The 25187-nt window shown below is 41.9% G+C and overlaps 1 protein-coding gene across 3 annotated transcripts; it reads left to right on the top strand.

The window, feature by feature from the left end:
* The first annotated feature begins 1435 nt into the window (after positions 1 to 1435).
* Positions 1436 to 23918, top strand: gckr (glucokinase (hexokinase 4) regulator). 3 transcript variants are annotated; one of them, XM_077238183.1, is made up of 19 exons: positions 1436 to 1604; positions 1772 to 1924; positions 2041 to 2109; positions 3676 to 3744; positions 4103 to 4176; positions 4259 to 4325; positions 4828 to 4881; positions 6728 to 6822; positions 6937 to 7042; positions 7191 to 7309; positions 9323 to 9421; positions 9593 to 9690; positions 9826 to 9902; positions 10022 to 10118; positions 10245 to 10342; positions 20277 to 20357; positions 20436 to 20585; positions 20896 to 21030; positions 23695 to 23918. In XM_077238183.1, the coding sequence occupies exons 1-19, from the start codon at positions 1476 to 1478 to the stop codon at positions 23848 to 23850; spliced, it is 1926 nt and encodes a 641-aa protein (XP_077094298.1). In that variant the 5' UTR covers positions 1436 to 1475; the 3' UTR covers positions 23851 to 23918. The 3 variants fall into 3 exon arrangements, with proteins under 3 accessions (XP_077094298.1, XP_077094297.1, XP_077094299.1); XM_077238182.1 differs by having other exon boundaries at positions 1769 to 1924; XM_077238184.1 differs by lacking the exon at positions 23695 to 23918 and adding an exon at positions 22086 to 22183 and having other exon boundaries at positions 1769 to 1924.
* The last annotated feature ends 1269 nt before the right edge of the window (positions 23919 to 25187 follow it).

Here is a 25187-nt window from a genome sequence, read left to right as displayed (position 1 = left end):
AAATATGCTAAAAGTTAATTTCTGTTAACGGGATAGTTTCCTTAAAAAGTGAAAATTCTGTCATCATTAAGTTGTTTCAGACCAGTTTCTTTCTTCTGCTGACCAGAAAAGAAGTTATTTTGAACAATGTTGGTAACTAGACAGTTCATGGGCCCCATTGACTTCCATAGTATTTTTTTTTTCTTACTATGGAAGTCAATAGGGTCCATCAACTGTCTGGTTACCAACATTCTTCAAAATATCTTCCTTATTGTTCAGTAGAAGAAGGACATTTATAAGGGTTTAAAACAACTTGTGGGAGAGACCGAATTTTCATGTGGGTGAACTATTCCCTTAACTATCCCTTTAATGACAGATGCAGACATGTGTTTGGCTTCTTCAAAAAGCAAGGAACAAGACCGCATTGCACTATTGCACTGCACTATGAACGGAGGAAAGTTCAGTCTCTGTTAAACTCCCTTCTTGTCTTTAATAGTTGTCCTAACATTACAGAATTCATTAACGTATTGTTAAGGTCAATATAGACTAAAAACCTTAATATTATCCTATTAATTTCCTGATTCCTCAGCTTCTGGGAATGTCCCCACCAATCTCAAAACCAAACCTACGCCCTTGATATTCGGTAACACCTTACAATAAGGTTCATAGTCAACATTAGTTAACTACCTTAGTTAACATGAACTAAGAATGAAAAATACATCTACAGCATTTATTAAGCTTATTTAATATTAATTTCAACATTTACTAATACATTAATAATATCAAAGGTTATATTTGTTAACATTAGTTGATGCACTGTGAACTAACATGAACAAACAATGAACAGCTGGATTTTTATTAACTAACAAAATACATCTACAGCATTTATTAAGCTTATTTAATATTAATTTCAACATTTACTAATACATTAATAATATCAAAGGTTATATTTGTTAACATTAGTTGATGCACTGTGAACTAACATGAACAAACAATGAACAGCTGGATTTTTATTAACTAACATTAACAATAAGATTAGTAACAAATGTAATGCTCATTGTTAGTTCATATTAGTCAATACATTAGCTAATGTTAACTAATCTACCTTATTGTAAAGTGTTATAAAGGATGATTCTTTAAGACAAAATTGATCAAATTTGTAAATTAAATAATGGAATAGTCCACTACGATTAAGAATACACAACCAAAAATTTGAATAAAAATCCTAAAATTAATAAAAGAATTAGAAAAAAGATGGCTATGTGCAATTAAAATAAACATGAAATAACCAGAATATACAGTATTGAATATACCATAATAGAATAGAATAGAATAGAATAGAATAATTGAAAACTGCCTTGATCATTATATGCAGTAATCAAACACAGTTGAAAAAAGCAAAACAAATATTCTGGTGTGTCAATGTACATCTTTTAGAGTTTTTTTTTTTTTTTTTTTACAGCTTATGAGTCAAAGTTCATTTGGTGAACTTTGTTATGCTCACTGTGTTCTCTATCAGGGCTTTTCCTCTCAGTGCATTGAATTTCATGCTTTTACATTGTGCATTGTTTTGCGCTGAAACGCTGAAGTCTTCATACTATCTGATAAACATGGATCACTTGAAGGTGAGTGAAAACTGAACACCGTTAACTGCCTGTGCTTTCATTTCCAATGTCCTTTAGTTGGTAATAGACCAACAAATCTTCTTCCCTTGTAAGCCTAAATGTAATTAAAGGAGCTCTTGAGTGATGCTGGTAATCTTAAGTGCTCGGTTTTCTGTCTAACACAGCAGTCGTGTTACGAGCTCTCTCTACCTGTGACAGAGAAAAGCAACCCCATCAGCAGAGATATTGACAGAGCGCACAGCAAACAGATGGTGCAAATACTGAAAGAATGCGACGCTGAGATTTTTGAGGAAAAAATAAATCATGACCCATTTTATCAGGTTTGGCCTATTTGGTGTAAACAGGATATGTGAGGAATAATTGTGTTTTCTTAAGTCGTTATGCTCCTAACAAGAGTTTCCCAAAAAAATGCTGACCTGTGCATTTTGTTATTTAGAGACTGTATAGTTTACCTGTCATCCAAACAATGGTGGATGTTGCAAAGAGGGTTGAAATGATTCTGAGGGTCAGTATTTATTTATTTTTTGTGTTTGTATTTATATATATCAAAATAATTATACACAGTACACACACATATATTATGTAAACATAGACATTTATTTTGGATGCGATTAATCGTTAGCCAGCACTAATATTTATATACAGTTCCTTGCAAAAGTATATGCAACCCTTCATTTTTTTTGCATTATATCCTAAAAATTGCTTTACATTTTCAACATCTACACTCTATACACCATGATGTCAAAGCTAAAAACAGATTTGTGATAATTTTGCAAATGCATTAAAGATAAAAAAAGTTAAATAATTCTATTGCATAAGTTTTCATACCTTTGTTGGGGACACTTGAAATGTATCTCCAATTTCACTGGATCATCTTTGAGATGTAACTACACTTCGAGTGGAGTTACCGGTAATCTGTGGCAAATTCAATTGAATGAGATGGAAAGGCACACACCTCTCAATAGAAGGACTAAGAGCCTAACATCAGAGCAAAAGCCAAGCCATGTAGTCAAAAGAACTGCCTGTAGAGCTCAGATACAGGATTGTGTCAAGAAAAAAAAACCATTCTGCTGCATTGAAGGTTCACAGAAGCATGTGGCCTCCATAATCATTAATGGAAGAAAATCGACATATTGCAAACTGAGCAATTGATGGAGAAGGGCTTTGTTTAGAGTGGTGACCAAGAAGCTGAGGGTCACTTTGGTTGAGCTCCATTAGCATATATGCAGACGGGAGAAACTTACAGATGGACAAACTTAGAGAAGGACATCACTGCAACACTCTTTATGGCAGAGTGGCCAGATTCAAGCCTCTCCTCAGTGAAGACACATGAAAACCAACAGGAAATTTGCAAATAAGGACCTAAAGGTCTGATGAAGCTCAGTTCCAAGCACCGTGTATGGAGGAAACCATACCTACCAACCTACCTAGTCCATCAGAACCTCAGACTGGGCAGAAGGTTCACCTTCTAACAGGACAATGACCCTAAGCACACAGCTAACACAATGCTAGGCTTATGGAAAACTCTATGGATGTCCTTGAGTGACCCAGCCAGATCCTGGGCTTGAACCCAAGCGAACATCTCTGGAGAAACCTGAAAATGACCGTCCTCATCCAACCGGACATAGTTTGTGAGGTCAGTTGAGCTCTGTGTAGAAGAATGGCAGAAAATCCCCAAATGCAGATGTGCAAAGCTTGTCGCATCATACTCAAAAAGACTTGAGGCTGTAAAGGTACTTTAACTAAGTACTGAGTTAAGGGTTATAATACTGATGCAATGTACTTGTTTCAGTTTTTTTTTAAATTATTATTGGCAAAGTTGTCACTAATATTTTTTTCTTCATCATGCGATATGGAGTCTAGATTGATGTGAAAAAAAAGTAATTTAAAGCAGTTTAACAAGGCAGTAACATAAAATGTGAAAAATGAAGGGGTACGAATACTTTCGTAAGGCACTATACATATTTTAAATTTTATTTTTCATTTTAATAATTTTCTTTTTTTCTTTTAATTAATTTAAAGAAACTTTCTGTAAAAACATTAAAACATCATGACTGATTTGTGTTTGCAGGACCCAGAGGAGAGTTTGATTGTATTAAGTGGTTGTGGAACATCAGGCCGTATTGCATTTCTCTTGGTGGTATAGAGTTTAAGAAAGATTTATTGATTAAAAAAAATTGATAATAAAAACACACACAGACACACACACAGACACACACACACACACACACACACACACACACACACACACACACACACACACACACACACACACACACACACACACACACACACACACACACACACACACACACACACACACACACACACACACACACACACACACACAGACACAGACACAGACACACACACACACACACACACACACACACATATATATATATATATATAATTAGAAACCAATCTGACATTTCACTGTGTTAAATTACTTTATACTTTATATTCTTCATAATCAAATTTAATTTCTATCACCTCAGACGTCCTTTAATGAGATGTTGAAGGCCCAAAGACAGAAACAGATCTGTTCGTACATCATAGCTGGAGGTGATAGGTGAATAAACAGTCTGTCTGTTTGATGCGTAAGATGAGACTCCAGTGTGACACTGCAGTATTTCAGCTCTCTGTTTTTAAAGGGCCCTGCTGACATCACAGGAGGCTCCAGAGGACGACCCGGGGCTCGGAGCTCGCATGCTGGAGAAGGTGAGCACAGGTGCAGAGAAAAAGGACAAACAATGCAATGCAGCTTTACATAGTAATAAATCTAATAGCCTAATCTAATAATCGATTAGAAAAGTAGCCTAAGTGAGGTAGCCTACGTTACTTTTAGATATTAAATAATTTGTATTCTGTGGTAAGGTTCAGTGTGTGGGTGGTGGAAGGAAGAAGACAGGCATCGACGTAACTGGGACTCTCGTTTATTTATAAATGAAAGAAAAAGTGGTGCACAGTAGCGGATTCACCGAGCCACAAGCGTGACACAGCACAAGAGAAAATAAAAGGAATGATGCATATAGCTTGACAGTCTCTTTAGGCAGGCAGCAGTCCTCGAGGTCCCAGTCCAGCTCTCTCTCCAGACTTCGCAAAACCACGCCCCCTCGCCACATATTTATATTTGAATAATGATATTAATAGTGATTAATAGTGAAAACAATATTTATGACACAATTAATACTTCTCGAAATTTTCTAAATTCTCTCAACAGGTTTGTGCAGGAAAGAAGGACGTCCTGTTCATTGGAATATCCTGTGGCATGTCGGTATGAAGTCTGTTTTTTCTCAAATCACATTCCATTCAGCAGTAAAAGACAATAGTCCTAATGACAATAGAAATTCAAATAAACAATCTCCCCATTTATAGATTCATTGAATGAATTATAACTAAAAATCCGATAGTTCATACAGACTATTAGCGATAACTAATGATGATAATAAAGATGTAGTTCTATCTAAAACATTTTGGTCACAACTCCTCTGGGTTAAAGGCCTCAGTCGTGATCGCTGAGAGCGATCTAAGGACTACAACGAGAGAGCTGCCGCCGGGCCAGTAGACCTACCCACGAGCCTCTCATTCCTCAGCACGATCAGTACCCCCGGGCGATTTTTTGGATGAGTTTGGCTGCTCGGCCCTCGGGCAAGCTTCATATCTCATTTGGGGCTCGAGAGGAAGATGAAGTGTCACTTACAGCGGAGGGGGCGGGGGTGGGGACCCAGCAAACAAATTTAGGTTCTGGGAACGTTCTGGGAACGTTAGTTTTTGGTTCCCAGAACGTTCCTAGAACTTTCCCTTAACGTTAGGGGAACGTTCCCGAACGTTTTCCTTACGTTATAAAAATGGAACCTAAAAATAACCTACATGGAACGTTCCTATAACGTTCTTGTTTGGTTCCCAAAAAAATAACCTCATGGGACCATTCGGGAATGTTAGGGGAACGTTCTGTGTTGGCTGGGGAGGTGGGGTGGGGGGATAACCCTTCTGACGTGGATTACTCCTCTGTGCTGCCGCCTTTGGGTATGATAGCGCAGTCTGAGGCTGACACCCACCCAGGTACAGTGTAGTGCATGTGTTGAAAATCAAGATTGCGGCGATAGACCTACGGTTCGGCCTCGAAAGGTCGAGCATCAAGGGCTGCGACCTTCGTAAAGATGCGAGGAGACGGGGACAGTGTTACATGCAGCTGAAGCAGAGGCAAAAGCAGGATCCACGTGCAGCAGTGTTTTATTTAAATAAACTCAAAACTAAACAGACTTGGTAACCAGACTCAGGAACAGGACAGCGTGCATATAGCATTACAACAATACAAGAACTCACAAAGACTGGACTGAAACACAGGGCTAAATACAGGGGCAAACGATCTAAACAGGATAACAAGGGGGCGTGGTTAACGGGAAACACCTGGGAAGACTTAAACAATCAACCAATGACACAACAGACAGGGGAACACAAGGCAAGATCACATGACTAGAACAGGGGATCACATGACAGACAAGAACCAGGGACAAGAAACAAAACCCAAACCGTGACAGACAGCCTGAAGGGGAGGTTCTTTGCTCTTGACTGAAAATGATCTGTTCTTGGCTGAACAGCTTTGGTTACTATATGTATATTTTATTTATAAAGTGCAGTGTTATTTTAAATTCTATTACAGTTTCTGTACCCTAATAGGCCTAGACCTACCTAAAAATCCAAAAAACACTATTTCATTTGTTTGTGCTATTGCTGCTTTGTTTATTTGTTATTTAATTACTGTGTGTTTCACTTGTCCTTTAATAATGCTTGAAATTTATATTAGTTCATTATTTTTTTCTGTTGTTATTTTTATTTTGTTTAAAACCATAGGCTAAAGTTCCTTGTGAAAAAGTTCTTTAGCCTGTTTTTGTTCTTGGAATTCAGCTGCAACTAAATGTTTTGCAAAAAGACTTAGAATAAATGTGAATGATTTGTTTTACTTATTGGAATCAAAACTGGGAATCGATAAGAATTGGAATTGATGAGCAGAATCGGAATCACTAAATTTCAAACAATACCCAACCCTATAATTCATGCTCATAGGTTACCTGCAGGTAACCTGTGAGTGTGCTTCATGATGCTTTTCTATTTCAAAGGCACCATTTGTTGCTGGGCAACTGGATTTTTGTCTGAACCACTTAGACATCTTCACCCCAGTGCTTCTGGGATTCAATCCCGTACATATGGCGAGGTAAGGCTAATCAAGGCAAAAACAAATGCCTTTCTGTTTATTACAAACTTATAATTAACTTTTTTTTTCATCAATAACAACAGCAGAATGCTAACACTCATGCCATCCTTACAGGAGTGAGCTAATGCAGGACTGTTCATTTCACTTTAAAGATGTTGCAGAGAGGATGGCTGCAGAGCAGAGACATAAAAAAGCATACGTGCTAAATCCTGTATTGGGGGTTTGAGAAATTGCATTGACATAATTATTTAAACGAAACACATAAATAATAAATATCAATGTTCTTACTGCTGTTTAAGGAGCTTCCGCCCATCATAAGCAGTAATGATGCTGTTGTCGTAGTTGAAGAACCTCTGGTTTCTCTTTAGGCTGAGGCCATCAGTGGATCGTCCAGGATGAAAGGAGGCAGTGCAACAAAAATCATTCTGGAAACTGTTCTTCTGGCCGGACATGAAGCTGCATTTAGAGACAAGATGATGACACCTGAGTATGTTTTCAATTTCAGTTACGTTTTAATTTCATGTACACATATATATTTTAAATATGTACAGTATTATTTTGTTTTGTATATGTGTATATCAATAAGTCAAGATGGCATATGTTTTTGCTTTACTTTATATCATCAAAATAATTTAACTTTAATAATGTGAACTTATTATACGTTATACGGGTTTTGTACTAGTTTTTTTTCTCGGTTTTACTGTCACTCCCTTTTTGAGCATAGACATGAAAATGCACTATCCAAACTTAAATGGTTGCAATTCACGAAGGCTTTGGAATACAGAAATAAGGTTGGTCTTTTTTTTAAGAAGACACTCATCAGATTATTGCTCAAGTAAAAAAAAAAAAGTGTTAAAAACGTTATAGAACTTTAGGTTTACTGTAAAGCAAAAGCACTGCACTAAACATTTTTTTTTAAATGAAATACATTCTAAAATAATATTTACTCAAAGACATATGTCTAACTAAGTTGTGTTCCAAATCTAAAGTTGATATCACAAAAATGTGAAGTTCCTGTGATTGAGTTTTTTTGTTGACGCTTTACCAAAAATAGCCATCGGATGACACCCACATTACATTGAATTCTTTTTGATGCATTCTCCTCTAACAAATTAAAACATTTCTGTCACAATATCACTTCTATCTCAAAACAGTAACAATATATTCACCATAATGTACCTCAAACGGAGTAGGTATCACTGAGAAAGGTCCTGCTCAAATTGCCCTTGCGATAGAGGTTCGGGATGAAAAACTTCCAATGTTTCATCATTCGGACTTGTGCTGGGATTGAAATGGTAAAATCAACTTCATCATTACTGTCTTTACAGTGTGTACAATCGCTGAGGACTGAGGAAGCCTCCTGAGCTGAAGTTCAGTTCTGTCAGGACCACTATCATCAACAATTGACAATTAGCATACAGTTAGGATTGGTTCTATTTATTGTTCTGTTCTGGGCAAGAACTCCCTGCGCATCCATGCAGACTATGGATAAGAGCAGGGACAGCAGCAATAACCCCCCTTAGGGTAAACAGACCAACATCAATGCATTGCAGATATCATCAATTCAAGATTTTAAAGTAGCCTACAACATATTTCGAGAATTTATTCTGAAGGGGAATCTGAATGCCAAATACTGACTGACGAGAGGAGGAGCTGGGGAGGGAGGAGGGTAATTAGGAAACATGATAGCTGCTGATAATACTGAAGGATAGGTGTCGTATTCCTATAGATAGATGTGGATCAGCTGAGAGTCAGCTGATGCGAGCTTGACTAACGTGACCTGCCAGAACTGACGGTGCGCTTAATTTATGGTAATGGTCGTTTACCTGTGGTTATGGTAAGCTCTGTAAGCGGTAGACCAGTCGTAACAGACTGGACTATCTGACCAATCACAGCAGAGCAGGCTCCTGGAAAGGAGGGGTCTAGAGAGACTCATCCGACGAGTCGTTTGAGAATCATTGAAAAATGTGGTGATGAGCAATATTATAAGAAAATTAAAGTGTGTTTTGACCTTTGATGCATGTAAACCTAGGAAAATAAAAATTAGGAACCTTTAAAATAGCATAATAGGGGCACTTTAAGGGGTTTGTCAGTATAATATAATCTAAGATAAAACCTATTTATAAACCTATAAAACTGTACCAAATAACCTGTACAGACAATTTTACTTATAAAATGTAACGCACTAACTGAACTGAGTAGGTGAATTTGTTTTGTGTGTATATATTGCAAATGATGGGGTGGTGATGGGGCAGTGGATAAGACACATGCCTTTGGTGTGAGAGACCCGGGTTCGAATCCACTGTGAGACACCAATATGTCCCTGAGCAAGACTCTTAACCCCTAGTTGCTCCAGAGGTGTGCGACCTCTGACATATATAGCAATTGTAAGTCGCTTTGGATAAAAGCGTCAGCTAAATGTAAAAATGTAAATGTAATGTGTGTGTGTGTGTGTGTGTATACATACCCCTCATGAGTAATGTACTAATGTGTCATCCAGATATATGTCTGCCTCGATCACAGCGAGTGAGATGGTTTATGACACTACTTACTCACGCAGTGATGAACTTGCAGCCCTTATTCACAAAGCAGGAGAGAGGTAGAACCAACATTTCACTGCTTTCTAACACATAAACCTTGGAGTTTTCCCATGCACATGAATAGGCTGAACTGCAGGTGCATGTAGTGAAAAGTTGAGCATTTATCTCAATAATGAGGGTTTCATCATGAAAGGTTCATTTATGATGTACTTCTCTAAATGTTTCAACAGCCTTCAAATGAAAGCACATGTGTACTATCTTGGATGGAAAACTCTTGGCATTATAGGAATGACTGATGCCAGTGAATGTATCCCAACATATGGAGCAGGTGCTGTTTACAGTGTCATTTTATATATGATACGTTATTTCAGTTTGTTATTTGAACAAATGGGTAAATTAATAACAGCGCAAGCATACTTTTATTGGAAAAAGTTTTAACCAAGAACCACATTTAATTTTTCAGATTTTGGCGACATCAGAGGTTTCATCAACAATGGTTTCAGCGAAATGAAAAACAAAGAAGGAGATCTATCATGTTTGGTGAGCTCAAAGCAATTGATAAAACATTTGCAGTAATCTGACACCATTGGTAATATATTATATGAATGTTTATTATAATAACATTTATTAACATCTATTAATATAATAACTATTTTTAGGGAAAAGAATTCATACTTGGTCACAAGGATTTTGTGGACACCATCTTACATAGCCTGAGTCAAAATGACATGATCTTATTTCTGTTTACAGTGAACGGTGAGCAAAAATTAATCAATTACGATTTAAATGCATTTGACAATTGTCAAATTGGAATAAGAGCAGTTCCTTGAATATGTTTTAAATACATATTCTCCCTCCCCCTCTTTCTCTCTCTCTCTCTAGATGACCACCATGAGGTGACGGCGCTAGCCAATCAACTAAGGCAAAGGACATCTAATTTGCATGCAATTGCTCATGACCTTGAGAAATTCACCATTCCTGTGAGTAAAATGAGTGAGCTGGAATTTTGCCTGTAGCAAAAACTCAGTTCTTAACAAAATTCCTTTCCACTATATTTCTTACAAATGCATAAGCCATTTATGTAATCAGGTAATATTTGCATGGACTTTGCATTTTATTTTTGAAAATAACTTAGTAATAAACTTAAAAATAAAGGTTGGAATATATACCGTATATATAAAGTATATGCAATATATGTATATACATACATATACACACTGTAAAGATAAGGCAGGAACGAAGCGGAGAGAGAATCCACATGCAAGCACTAGCCTACTTTAATAAAACAAACAGGTAATCCAGGGCAAACAATAGAACTCAGGACAAGAACATGAAATAGCAACAGCTACAAGAAACAATGACCGACAAACCTTTTTTTTAGGGTAGCTTTTATGTGATTCGTGTGATTGCTTTGTTTGTTATTATATTGGCTTTTTATTTTTATTGTTTGCTTATTTTTTTACGGCCTGGACTGTTATGTGTATTTTTATTTATGTAAAGTGCTTTGAGATGGTACATTTAAAGGCACTATATAACATAAAGATTATAAACAACAACTGAAACACAGAGGTTTAAATACACAGGCAAACAAGCTAAACAAGATAACAAGGGTGCGGAGCTATTTAGAAACACTTGGAGAGACTAATAAACAAGAAAAACTACAAAAGAACTACAAAACATGGCACAGAACAGCCGGAAAACCAAAAATTGGTAAAAAATTCCCTATTGGTACCGAAACGCGGTGCCAATAGGGAACCAGTTCCGACGTAAACGGTAGTAACCAGACCGAATAAGAAGGAACATTTCGGTGCCTGATTTCGGTACCTGACTCTCTGTGTCATGAGGCGCTAGGTCTCTCGCGCTCTCTCTCTCTCCGGTGCGCGCACAATACTGTTTGAAGCACAGTCTGTTCTGTCTCGCATGCGCGCTCTTGCTCGCTCGCTCTAGATTCCGGGAGATTATAACTAATTGGCATCAGGGAGCCGTTATCAATATGCGAGAGACTCCCAGAACGTCTGCTGATTGCGCGGGGATTAATGAAGATGCCGAAGACAAAACGCTCCAAGGTTTGGCTGCATTTCACGTGTAAAATTACGCGTCAGAACGCCCTCTGGGTGTGCCGACTGCCTGAAGCACATATAGAATCACGTCAATCCATTGGCTGATGGCGCGGGCGCCGCCTCGACGCTCACGTCGTCTTATTATATTAGCGCGCGCATCATCTGCTCCTCAGATTTCTCTGCCGAAAAAGGTAGCTTGTCGGCAGCGCGAGGATCTTGGCAGCGAACGCAGGGTGCTTCTCAATTCTTATTTGTGCATCCTCGTTTCCTGTCCTCGTGTCTCAGCTCCACCCCCTGTAGGTTGTGAGGGAAGGACGCCAGGAAAGAAAAGGAGGACAGAGGAATCGAATGGAAGCTTTTTTGATACATTGGAATACTTGATCACTCGAGCGTCACTTCACAACGTCATCAGCAGCGCTCAAAGGATCTGCCCTTGTGTTGTTGAAGTTTGTTTATTTAAGAAATTCATAATAAATAATAATAAACCAAGACATCCTGTTGAAATATGTGAGATGTGTGGTTTATTTAAACTGCAAGGGTGAAGTATAAAATAAAATTATTGTGACCGATGTGAAGGGGGAGGAGAATTTATACGTGCGTCACGTTTAGTCAATAAAACATTTCTGTATAGGATACACCTGTGTATCCTCGCTCATGACTCCTCTGGAAGCCTCCTCCCTCCTCAATCTTCGACTCCTCACGGTGCAATTAGAGAATTGAGATGTCCTTCAAGATGGCTGTGCTTGATTGGTTTCCGGGTCATAGGATGGAGGACAGAGGAGCGAGGAGGGATATTGGCCGTTTCTCAAAACCAAGAATGCAAAGAACGGACTTGTTCTTGGTGAGAACGCTCTTGCTAGTTGTTCTTGGAAGAATGAACTTACAAGGTGACGAGCACACAGAACGCTGCTGACAGTTTGAGGCGATGTGTTCTTGCTGGTATTGCGCAATACCCCCGCACAGCGCCGTCTTCAGTACCCAAACATAACAAGAATTATTGATGATAACAGCCAGGTTTTTAGCATGACTGGCCGGTTGGCTCGCTAGCTACACCCCCTTGCGCTTATGGAGATTCTTCACTACCGAAAATGTTTGAGCATATTTTCGATTCGCCATAAATTTTCGTAAAAATGGCAATATTTGAAATCTACACAGTAGAGCATCAAATGTTATCAGAAGTGAATTTAGAGATGAAATAGCATACGAAATTGTAGAAAAACGACTTATGTTGTTCTGCCTTTCTGCTCCCCGCTCCTTCCTTGAATGCCGAAATGAATGCTGGGATATTTCTGCCGTCAAGTTCACACAAGGGGCGCTTCTCAATATCCCTCCTCGTCTCCTCGTTCCTCTGTCCTCCATCCTATGACCCGGAAACCGATCGAGCTCAGCCATCTTGAAGGATATCTCAATTCTCCAATTGCACCGCGAGGAGGCTAGGATCGAGGAGTGAGGAGGCTTCCAGAGGAATCATGAGTGAGGATACACAGGTGTATCCTATGCGGAAGAGTTTTGTTGACTAAACGTGACGCGGGTATACATTCTCCTCCCCCTTCACATCGATCACAATCTGTTTTAATGTATACTTTACCTTTGCAGTTTATATAAACCACACATTAGACATATTTCAACAGGGTATCTTACTTTATTATTATTTATTATGAATTTCTTAAATAAACAAACTTCAACAACATAAGGGCAGATGCTTTGAGCGCTGCTGATGACGCTATGAAGTGACGCTCCAGTGATCAAGTATTCCAATGTATAAAAAAAGCTTTCATTCGATTCCTCCGTCCTCATTTTCTTTCCTTGCGTCCTTCCCTCAAATCCTACAGGGGGTGGAGCTGAGACGCTAGGAAAGGAAGCGAGGAAAAGAAACGAGGATGCACAAATAAGAAATCAGAAGCACCCAAGTTACCAACCGATGCATCCTCGGTAAAATGGGCGTGTCAAGAACACTTCCGGGATTTTTAACCGTTCTTGCCAAATGCAAACTTGTGTATTGAGACAGTACTTGGGCAGCGACTGATGACGTTTCACAAGTCCACAAGAACACAAGTACAGACAAGAACGCATGTTCAGAAAAGGCCATTGAGAAGCACAGGCAGCGTCTCGTTCCCTATTCAGAGAACATAGGTTACATCAGTAACCAGAGACGTTCTCTTTCATAGGTTCACTCAACGCTGCTTAGCTAAGACGCAGTGAGAATGAAATACCAAACTCGCCAAGCGCTGAAGTTCTAGTGCAACGACCAGATAACTTACATGACTGGTTCAAGCAGACAAAACATGGGAATTTGTAGCCATGTCGAGATTAGATTACCCTGGTAGTAATCTCTATTAATCTCCAGTATTATTACATTGTTTGATACAATATTGTTTTATTTGATATTATGTAAATGTGATTTTTTATTTTATATTGGTTTATTTATTATTACCATATATGTTACTTGTATTTATATTGTTTAAAGATTTAAGTTAATATTGTGTCCAGTTTGGCCCTGTAAATAAAAGGGTATTATTTTTTGTATGTGCGGTTCCCTTTCGAAGGGAACTCAACAATACGTCAACGACGCTATGGGGGAACGCCTCAGGTGTGACAGGTGTCTGAAATCACTATCAAATCACGTCAATCATATTGACCGGCGACAGCCCGTGAATCATTAGCGTGAATGATTAACGTGCGACCTGGAAGTATAAAGGGGCGCCTTGCAAACATGACAAATCATCTCATCGTCTTCAGGGACTGTCTGTTTGAAAACGCTACTCAATGAAACTGAAGAAAATGAAATGTACAGCACACGAGTGTGTTTTTTCCTGCCTGGGAGAAGAGCGCGCACGAGAGGTTCTCGAGGGAATCCTCTGTGTGAACTGTGAGCGTTTTTCTCTTAAAACGCTCCGCTCTCGTCTGGCCCTCTTCTTGAGTGAAGGGGGTTCAACGTCTGGTCCGCGTGGTCCCGCTCGTGCCGAGGCAGAGCGGCGACTTGCATCATGGGCTTCCAGATAGAGCTCATCGATCATCTTGAGAGTCCTGTAAACCTCTCAAATGATTCGACGGCTGACGAGGGCGAACTGCAGGCACCAATGGTTTCCTGCAGTTGCTGCTCTTCAGGACGAGCAGGAGATGGCTGAGGAGGTTTATAATCAGGTAGATCCCGAACCCTCTCAGCCACCCTGCCCCGTGTATGCAGACCTGGTGGATGTTGTGGAGTGCGCCGCCAACAGGCTGTAGCTGCCATGGCGACGCGCTAGAGGAGAGACCGCTCGCGGTAGGCTTGGCGATCGGTTTCTCCCCTGCCATACACACCAGCTCAGGTGAGCCTTCCATTCCTTCCTGATCTTCACACGGAGATCGAGAGGGCATGGAAGAGCCCATACTCTGCCCGTATTCACCGACATCAGCGGGTTAATTTCGCTGATGTTGAGGGGATCGCAGAGCATGGGTATGTGTCGATGCCGCCAATTTGACGAGTCATTTGCGAACTATCTCGTGTCTGGGCAGGCGTCGACACTGAGAGCTCCAACCCTGCCATCCAAACCGCTAAAGTCAACAGCACGTTTGAATGGCAGAGCATACACGACAGCGGTTCAGGCTGGTGCTTCCCTGCACACTATGGCGGTGCTGCAGGCATATCAGGCCGACCTGCTGCAGGATCCTGCATACCGCTGAGATCCGGTTCCACACCCAGGCAGGCGGGAGGGCCTGGCCCTTCACGGTCCGAGGACCGTAGACAGGGCCAGAGAGCCAGTGTCGCCTCTCGTGCGCCCCCTCCGTGGAGGAACAGGGCGCAGAAGAGGCGTGACTCCCGCAAGAAGAGGGATCTGAGGGAGGTTATCCAGCACAAGCGCACACAGTGTCGCTGATGGATAATCTCCCCGGAGGGCTTCATTAAAAAGAAATCCAGCCCTCTCCTCTCTTCTGACTCCCCAGACGTTCATTACATCAGGCCTGGGGCTGGGCCTATGATAAGAACGATGTTCCAATGGCCCGCCTAGGCTTGGCTAGTAGAAACGCCTCTTTCAGGCATGTAAAGTGGTGGACCCCAGGGTCATAAAGAACTATCTGGCGAGTCTTCACTCCGCACGCCGCAGGTGAGCTGACTGGTCTTTTAAGAGTAATTTTTTGTGAATTAAAATTCCGAGATGTATCTCTCTACAGACCTCGTTCCCTGTATAGAGCTATGGGGTCATGTCAAGGTAATAAGGTAAGAGAAGTTTCCTGGATCATTAGGGCCCTGAAGTTCCCCGTTAGGTGGCCAGAACGATAACTATGTTAGCCTTCGGGCTGTTAGCCACCTCAGGGTAGAGTAGTTGGTCTCTCTCTTAGAATTTTTTACTTAGAGTGTTGACTGACGCTAGAGCTTCAGATAGATCTTATGTCCGGCCCACTTCTTCCTGAGTATTTCGCCCCTTGAGCTCTGTTTGGGTTTCATTAGGCTGAGCGATTCTGCAGCCCTTTGTATGGAATAATACAGACTATATTCTTTAGTAAGGCTGTGGCTCCTCCGAGCCCTCAGATTGATCTATGCTTGCAGGCTGGCCCTCACCAGGGCCGCCTATGTAGCTGGCCTAGGCTGTGCCAGGGATAATAGAGGCGCTCTGCTAAAATTTTTAGCATTTCTTCCTCTGACCCTTCACTGTGTGAATGTTGGTTTCTAGCATCCCTGTATAAACAGCCTCCTCCCGTGGGAGTCGTTAGGCCAAGGCCCGCCCCCTTCTCTGCATTCTGGGGTGCCTAGAGTAATGCAGCGTGGTGCTGAGGATGGTTTGTAAGGACATGGTAGGCCTCAAACAGGCCTCTGTGGTATATATGTCTTTATTGAGCAGGGTTAGGCCGTCTTTCGCTTCACGAAGAAGACTGGGTTTCCTGCCCGACTCTGCCATGCAGAACTGGCCTACGGATTTAGGCCGCCAGTTTAGGCTTCACTCACCTCGCTGAGCTACTGCTCGAGCGCTAGGTTGTAGGTGGTTGGCTTTCATTCAAGCCCCACTCCCCTAGGTTGGGCACAGATACATTTCTGTCACCCCTAGAGCCGCTGGCAGGCCCGCACCCTGGTAACCTCAGGGTGAGGTGTGAGTATTCCCCTGTGATACAGGGTAGGTCTGAGCACTTCACTCCCAGTTCTGTTTTATCCCACCTCGCACAACTATGGCTCGGGTCGAGTATGAAGTAAGCTTCACTTCTTCTTTGGTCGAAGTACGCTCCCCTGAAGCCAGAGCATTGCCCTGAGCTGACGCCCATGCATAGATGGTAGGCCCCTGACTAACTGGGGCCTCCGTTGAGGCAGAGTGGCGTATGTTGTACTCCCCTTGTTTTAAGGGTGCTAGCTTTCTTGCGGAGTACACTGCCATGGGCAATGTGATTAGGCACCAGGATGCTGTAAGCGCTGTGTAAACAGTTTTTCTGCCAAAGAAGGCTGCGCCATTAGGTAGTAGGCCTCAGCAGGCCTCCTTGATTGGACAGCCCCCCAGAGGGCACTGTAGGCCAGCTCACTTTACGTGGTTGGCCTTGGTGGTTCGGGCAGTTGACTCACTGATGGGTAGTAGGCCTTAAACAGGCCTCCTCGGAGGTGAGTCCCAACATTGTGGGACATACCTTATAGCGCTACTGGAAGCCCATTAGTGAATTATGCTGTGTAGTATGGTTTCCAACAGTGTACCTTATGGCAGAATATGACTTGCTATTAGCTAGTAGGCCCGACCAGGCCTCCCTGATAGGCGAGTCCCCAGCTGGCTGGCCTTAGCAGGCCACCTTATACTTTCACCCGGACTCAGGGCTCAAAGCTACCAGTGGTTATCAGGTAGTAGGCCACTCAGGCCTCCCTGAAGGTGAATTCCCACTTAAGATGGTTATCAGGTAGTAGGCCTCACCCGGCCGCCCTGAAGGCGAATTCCCACTTACGTTGGCTATCAGGTAGTAGGCCTCTCTGGGCCTCCCTGAATGTGAGCTCCCAAATATTGTGGCTGTCAGGTAGTAGGCCGCTCTGGGCCTCCCTGGATGTGGGCTCCCAAATATTTTGGCTGTCAGGTAGTAGGCCTCACCAGGCCTCCCTGAAGGTGAGTTCCCACATGCTGTGATTATCAGGTAGTAGGCTCCTCCAGGCCTCCTTGAATGAGAACGGTCAGGTAGTAGGCCTCACCAGGCCTCCCTGAAGGTGAGTTCCCACAGATAGTGGTGACCAGGTAGTAGGCCTCACCAGGCCTCCCTGAAGGTGAGCTCCCCACATACTGTGGTTGTAAGGTAGCAGGCCTCACCGGGCCTCCCTGAAGGAGGAGTTCCCACGTACTGTGGTTATCAGGTAGTAGGCCTCTCTTGGCCTCTCTGAAGGTGAGCATCTCACATACTGGGGTTATCAGGTAGTAGGCTCCTCCAGGCCTCCTTGATTGAGAACGGTCAGGTAGTAGGCCTCACCAGGCCTCCCTGAAGGTGAGTTCCCACAGTTTGTGGTTACCAGGTAGTAGGCCTCTCCAGGCCTCCCTGAAGGTGAGCTCCCCACATACTGTGGTTGTAGGGTAGCAGGCCTCACCGGGCCTCCCTGAAGGTGAGTTCCCACGTACTGTGGTTATCAGGTAGTAGGCCTCACGTGCCTCCCTAAAGGATCAGGTAGTAGGCCTCTCCGGGCCTCCCTGTAACGCTCCCTAGTGGTGCTGGGTTTATGAAGCTAGTGGTCTCTTGCTATCAGTTTCAGCTAGCCTTAATAGGCAGCTGCTGAAGGCGAGCTTGCGCCCTGGCTCGCTTAAGTGTTCATTCTCTGCTAAAGGTTCCCTCCCGGAACCTTTTCTGCCTACAGCCAGGTTTGCCTACCAGGCAGACCTTGTGCTCCCCTCACGAGGGTCTCTTTGAGCATGCGGCTTCCTGAGTCTGGTCAGACGGTCGTAGGCCTCTCGTGAGGCCTCCCAGTTAGATCAGCCCTTAGGCCTTCACAGGCCTCCTCAGTGTTTTGAAACACAGACACTGGGTTGATCCGTGGATCGAGTAGAGAAACTCCTCTCACTAGCAAGGGTCGGAAAGCACTATGCTGAGTCATACTCTCCGGGATATCCCGTCTCTGAGATCCGGGCCGAGTGGTTCACTGCCAGCTTCGCAGTCCCTCGGGTTGGATGCCTTACTTAAGGCATTTGTCCAGAGGCTCTGTCTTCAGACAGACAGGATTTGGCCAGACTAAGTGTCTATGTACTGGCGCCAGGTCAGGCCGTCCTGGTGGCATTTCGGGGTGAGTACGTTCCCCTGAATAGTGACTGGCTGGGGTTCCCTTGGGTTCCCTAGCCACATTCCCTAGAAGGGACCCCTTCTAATTGGAAGCTGAGGTTCCAGGCCCGGAGCCGGCCCAGGTAGACCTTTCATTTAACCATGTTTATGAAGGTTTTTCTGTGAGGCTGTAGCTTGGGCTATGACCGTAGGGAATGCTGTCACTGACAGCCCAGTGTGACCTGAGGGTGAGTGGTTCTAGCGTTTCATTTGAAGTTGCTGGTTCTGACAGTTGTCACTGCCACTTGGCATGCACTCCCCTTAGCATGGCGGCGTTGGTATATCGTTCCCCATAGCGTCGTTGACATATTGTTGAGTTCCCTTCGAAAGGGAACGTCTCAGGTTACGACTGTAACCTATGTTCCCTGAGAACAGGGAACGAGACAATACGTCTCCCTGCCATGCCGCGGGGCTTGCCTACCGTTCAGTCCCTTCAGACGATAAGGTGATTTGTCATGTTTGCAAGGCGCCCCTTTATACTTCCAGGTCGCACGTTAATCATTCACGCTAATGATTCACGGGCTGTCGCCGGTCAATATGATTGACGTGATTTGATAGTGATTTCAGACACCTGTCACGCCTGAGGCGTTCCCCCATAGCGTCGTTGACGTATTGTCTCGTTCCCTGTTCTCAGGGAACATAGGTTACAGTCGTAACCTGAGACGTTTCGTTTTCTTAAAGGGATAGTTCACCCACAAATGAAAATTCTGCCAGTAGGCTATTTACTCACGAACTTTTCGGGGAACAAGTATCAATCCCTTAGAAGCCAATGGAGGAGTGATCCAGCTCTCAGATTTAATCAAAAATATCTTAATTCGTCTTCCGAAGATGAACGAAGGTCTTACAGGGTTGAACAACATGAGGGAGAGTAATTACTGACAGAATTTTCATTTTTGGGTGAACTAACTCTTTAAGTACAGTTTCAAGAACCGTTTAAGCACCGGAACCGTTTAAAAAATACAGAGTAGGTACTGGTATCGGATAAAACCCAACCCTAATCACCCGTCACCTCCTTGTTGACGTCAGTCTTGCTGGAATAGGTTGGCCATTCACCAACCATCCAGAAATCCATCCATCCTGACCATCCATTGCAGCACAGCCTTAAGCCCCGTTCACACCGCCAGCGACTTTGTCGCTGTATGTCGCTCGGCTCTGTACTGTGAAGTAGCTTGTGGGCGTTTGTAGTGCTGTCGCTCTAATGTTATTGGTAGACTGCACGTCTGGCCATATCTATACAAAATACCATCACAAGTGATATTTACAACTATATAATTTTAATTTGACTAGGAATTAGGCTCCATTGAAATGAATGGGATCATGTCGCTTTGTCGCTGCGTGTCGCTGGCGGTGTGAACGGGGCTTTAGTCAGTAAATACAACTAATTAAAAATGAGTCTTCATGTATTTCTACACCCACTGTAAACGTTTCTCTTTGTGAGCTTTGGTTAGGGGTGGCTGAAATGCAACTGTATGTACAACTGCCAGCCTGCATGGAGAGGTTCTTGAGACTCCAGCTTCAAATACCTGTTTGCTGCTCAATACAGCAAAATGTGGCCCTTTTAATACAGTTAATTTGCTTGTTTGACATGTACTTACATTTATTGTTTCAGGAAAAAGTTTGCCACATGTTTGAAACAGTCCTAAATATCACATGGCCTTTTTCTTCAGCGAAGGACAACTCAGTTGTGATGGTAAGTAATATTTAGTTGACATATATTGTAAAACCTAGCTGTATAAGTAAAGATTTCAATCCTTCTTTTATATAACAGAGACAGCACTGGGAGCTTTCAACCAAATTGTGTCTTAATGCAATCAGCACAGGAGCTCATGTACTGAAGGGAAAAGTCTACATGAATTACATGATAGATCTCAGAGTAACTAACAGCAAGTTGTACAGGAGAGCCATCAACATTTTACAGGTATCAGTAATTAATTTTCTGTACTGCTCTCTTAAAGATACTATATATTGAATGTCATGCCCTAGCAACCACAATGCAAGATGCTAAAACTATTACCTGGAAAATACCTTGGTAACCACATACCAAAACCCTGACATGTAAACAAAGAGTTATGCATGGGCAAAGATCAATCATATTCTTATTCTCATATTCTTTCATTTGTCTGGCAAATTTTAGCCTTCAATTTTAAAAAGTAATTGAGCTGGAACTGTAATATGACCCCTTTGTATGCTTTCTGCTTGGTTGTTTAATTATACACCATCACTGTCAGCGGTTCACAGGCTGTTCCAAAACCGAATGTGAAAGTGCTCTACTGAGAGCCGTCTACAGGACAGATGATCTGACTGAAGACATGACAGCAGCAGATGTCCACGCACACACAGATGCAGCTAACACACAGGAGCGAGTAAGAACTGGTTTATTTATCTCGAACATCTGTGGAGACAGACAGAAGTTTTAAAGATTAAAAAACAGTCAGGTTACATAGCCTAACACTTACTTTTAAAGGTGTTTTTTTTTACACAAACAAATAGTAGGTAACATTTTACAATTAAGTCATATTAGTTAATATTTTTTAACGTTAAAGTCCATGTGAAACGGAAGTTGCAACCGACTTTACTTCAGTGTTGTGACGTATTTCCAAGTGAAACAGAATATTGAATAGACGGCGGGGTTTTACTTTAGTGCACCTCCATCCCTCGCTCATAGCAGACTGACGGTTGGAGGGGAGTGGTTAAAGGTATAGTTCACCCAAAAATGAAAATTAGCCCATGATTTTCTCACCCTCAAGTCATCCTAGGTGTATATGACATTCTTCTTTCAGACAAATACAATCGAGAGTTATATTAAAAAATGTCCTGGCTCTTCCAAGCTTTATAATGGGCAGTGAAACTGTTTCTGTTTTGAAGTCCATAAAAGTGCATCTATCCATCATAAAAGTGCATCTATCCATCATAAAAGTGCATCTATCCATCATAAAAGTGCATCTATCCTTCATAAAAGTGCTGCACGCAGCACACAGCTCTGGGGGGTTAATAAAGGCCTTCTGAAGCAAAGCGATGCGTTTGTGTAAGAAAAGCCATTATAAAGCTTGGAAGAGCCAGGACATTTTTTAACATAACTCCGTGTATTCGTCTGAAAGAAGAATTTCATATACTGTACGCCTAGGATGACTTGAGGGTGAGTAAATCATGGGTTAATTTTCATTTTTGGGTGAACTATCCCTTTAAGGATTCTCAACCCAAGCTGTCTAACTGACATCTTCAGAGAAGGAAAACCATTCCAGAGCATAAGAAAATTTTTCAGATTTTGATTTATCACGACAAACTATTTTTTTTGTGTATGAACTTGCAGGGGTTAATTGTTCATCACTAGACTAGTAACGTGTGCTGGCAAAGTAAATAGGGTAAATTTGGAATGGGTCACTGGTGTACGACACTCAAATGATGATTTTTTTCCCAGTAATTTCAGTGGCTTTGAAGAAACTGCATTCAGTATACAGTAAAGGTGATTGTCCAGGCAGGAACATAGTGTCGGCCCAGATCCGGCCCACATCCGGGTCGTGTGGAATCCATGTTTACCAGATGTGGGCCAGATCTGAGCCGAGACTGTTGCTGTCTGGATACAAACAACCATTGCCGCATTAACAATAGGGCTAGGCGGGGCTAAAGCCCTGGGGCCCGAGCAAGGAGGGGGCCCGTGATTGGCTGTGGAGCAGATTGACTACTACTAGCCATCTGATTGCCAAAGCCTTACCACCCTCCCCACAAATTAGCCCTATTATTTAGTGGCGCTTTGCCGTATATTCCATGTATTATCATGGAATCATTATCATTAATGTTATAGTGACCGTTCGCAAAGACCCGCCTTTTTTAGTTACTGCGTGACAGGCGGCTCTCACGAGTCACGCACATCATGTTCTCACTCACGCAGTGAAAAATACATTGCGGGGCAAAGACTAACGTTACACTGAGTGACTACGCGCCGACATACAAGAGAGGGCTCAGAGCAGCTTACTGTTGATATGAAAAAAAAGTCTCAACTCTCAAGTATTGTCATTTAAGTAATTTAAACAATACCGTTTTTCAAGTTCAAGTCCACCGACGTTAATCTACTGACAGCTTTGTTGTCGGACAAAATTGTGCATTCGGCGTTATGATTGGTCAGGTCGCCTGTCAATCAAACCCCCGTGGGCAGCAGGGCATGGTGAATTGAAACGTCACGTTTTAATTTGATATACCAGTCAAATACATTTATTCTATATTTAACTTATTTAACCTGCTGCTGCACGTAGGCCTATCATATGATGGCTGCCTGCTCCTTATTAGAATATACGCATCAACCAATCAATCGCCTCCACTCTTCACTTCATTCTAGACTATTCTTAAAATTGTCACGCATTATCTTCGTCTTCGATAGCATAGCTAAAAATGTCATCTTAAAAAAAAACATGTTTGAGTGGGGCTCAAAAAATGATTTTTTTAAAAAGCTGAACAGCAGAGGAAACATGAGCTGCTCAGTAAAATCCCCAAGTTATCTGGTTATTTTACTAATATAAAACTAACTAAATTAACTTGATGAATGTATGATATTACTTTTTGTGTTTGATCAAACTCTATATTCGCCTAAAGGGCTGGCGATAATATATCTGGTAGAAATATGTCAATTTTGCTGCGCCATCATGATGTAAGTTTATAATTTAAACACGTTTTTAAGCATTGTGGTTTAGAAACAAATTATTTTAAACTGCTCAGGCACAGTAAGCACTGGAAGAGAATTCATTTTGTAAATGCTAGTTTTGAGACCATGGTGAACTTGAGACGGTTTTTGCACAGCGCATTTGAGTTCCGACCCTGAGGTCTTAAAGTGACAGATGCTGCTAATAAAGCTGCTGTCGCCATTTGTGTCAATAATGTTAATCAAAGATCAGAAGGAAAGTAATTTACTGCCCTTGACTGAATCACTTTTGTAAAATAAATAAGAATGAATGTTGAATTTATAGTGAAAACTATGTATTATATAGTGAAAACTATGTATTATATGTTATACCTGATATGTCCTGCACTGGCAGGTGGTTCCGACTGCACTGGTGATGATCCAGAGTGGCTGCACTCATGCTGAAGCACAGCGTCATTTGGACTGTCATCCTGTGATTCGAGATGCAGTGAGCGCCTGCCTCAACTCCTCAAAAACAAGAGCACTGTGGACTGAACACACGATAAAATGATGCATAAATGTTACAACTATGTATGGTTTCATTTATACTTTGCAAATGAGCAAATTTAATAATAAATTAAAAAATTATGATCCAGATTTTTTTCTATGAGATTTACCTATAAAATTGTTTACTTTATCACGTGATTCGAAATGATGCATTCTTGCAAAGAAAGGCCTTTTTTAAGATACAGTGTTTTAAGTTGCTTGGATTTTGTGTAACTGGTAACACTTTACAATAAGGTCTCATTTGTTAACACTAGTCAATGTATTAATTAACATGAACTAACAATGAGCAATACATTAGTTACTTTATTTCTTCATCTTTGTTAACATTAGTTAATAAAAATACAGCTGATCATTGTTTGTTCATGTTAGTTCCCTTTCAGTCGATACCGTCGGACGTAGTTGACGTCAACTGAATGGGGATCGCGCCAGAGAGCCAATCATCTTCGAGTACTATTGAACGAGCAAATGGAATTGGCGTGCGTCACACACTCCGCACCCACGGCGCGGGTATAAATACGGAAGTGGATGCACACACTAGTTGCCTTTCGCTTCGGAGCCAATCGTCATTGATGTCTCTGAAGAGTGCTGTTGTTTAGGGCTGCAACAACTAATCGATAAAATCGATTATAATCGATTATGAAAATCGTTGTCAACGAATGTCATTATCGATTAGTTGGTCTGCTTACGTCACGGGGAGCGTTTACTGGTATGCACACACACGCAAGGTCTCTCTCCCTCAGGCGCTCTGCCGAGCGCGCGCGCTACACGGTTTGGAGCAGTCTCTTCTGTCTCGCATGTGCGCTCTTGCTTGCGCGCTCTAGATTTCGGGAGTTTGAACTAATTCGCGGGCATCAGGGAGCCGCAATCAATATGCGGGAGACTCCCGGGACTTCCGGGATGTCTGTATTTTGTCTCGAGCATCAGGTTGTGCAATCAGTTCGCTCGCAACGTAGGTGATGGATTAAAATAGCGCTACCGCAGAAATAGGTTAAATTAAAACGGTGCTTACAAAGTGAAGCATTAAATACAAAGGCAGTTAATAACAGCAGCAGTAAAATATTGTTTTTTAGTCACTGTACTCAGTGGTTTTCAGCGAATGCTTGTGCACTAATGCATAATTTCTCCTGTCCTTTACTCAAGCCTGTTAGCTTGCTGGGTAACGTTACCTCCATTCCGTTCTCTTTTTATAGCATTTGTCTACTAAGTTTTAATTGTTTTTCAAACGCGATCTACTGCGGCTCTACATTCACACAATTGTTTTCAGTCTTTCTATATTTATTTAATCAATTTATCCTTATATTATATTCTTTTATATATTATATATATAATGTATATTATATT

The sequence above is a fragment of the Siphateles boraxobius genome, unplaced genomic scaffold (genome assembly GCF_051911475.1).
Source record: "Siphateles boraxobius isolate OS27281-9 unplaced genomic scaffold, OSU_SipBor_1 22, whole genome shotgun sequence".
Classification (NCBI taxonomy): Eukaryota; Metazoa; Chordata; class Actinopteri; order Cypriniformes; family Leuciscidae; genus Siphateles; species Siphateles boraxobius.
The sequence above is the reverse complement of the archived record's forward strand: the minus strand, read 5'-3'. Positions and strand labels throughout refer to the sequence as shown.

Coding starts and splice junctions, on each gene's coding strand:
- gckr (XM_077238182.1), top strand. CDS start 1,476: ATGCTCACTGTGTTCTCTATCAGGGCTTTTCCTCTCAGTGCATTGAAT. Junction 9,691..9,825: donor TATCCCAACATATGGAGCAG/GTGCTGTTTACA, acceptor TTAATTTTTCAG/ATTTTGGCGACATCAGAGGT. Junction 10,343..20,276: donor TTGAGAAATTCACCATTCCT/GTGAGTAAAATG, acceptor TTATTGTTTCAG/GAAAAAGTTTGCCACATGTT.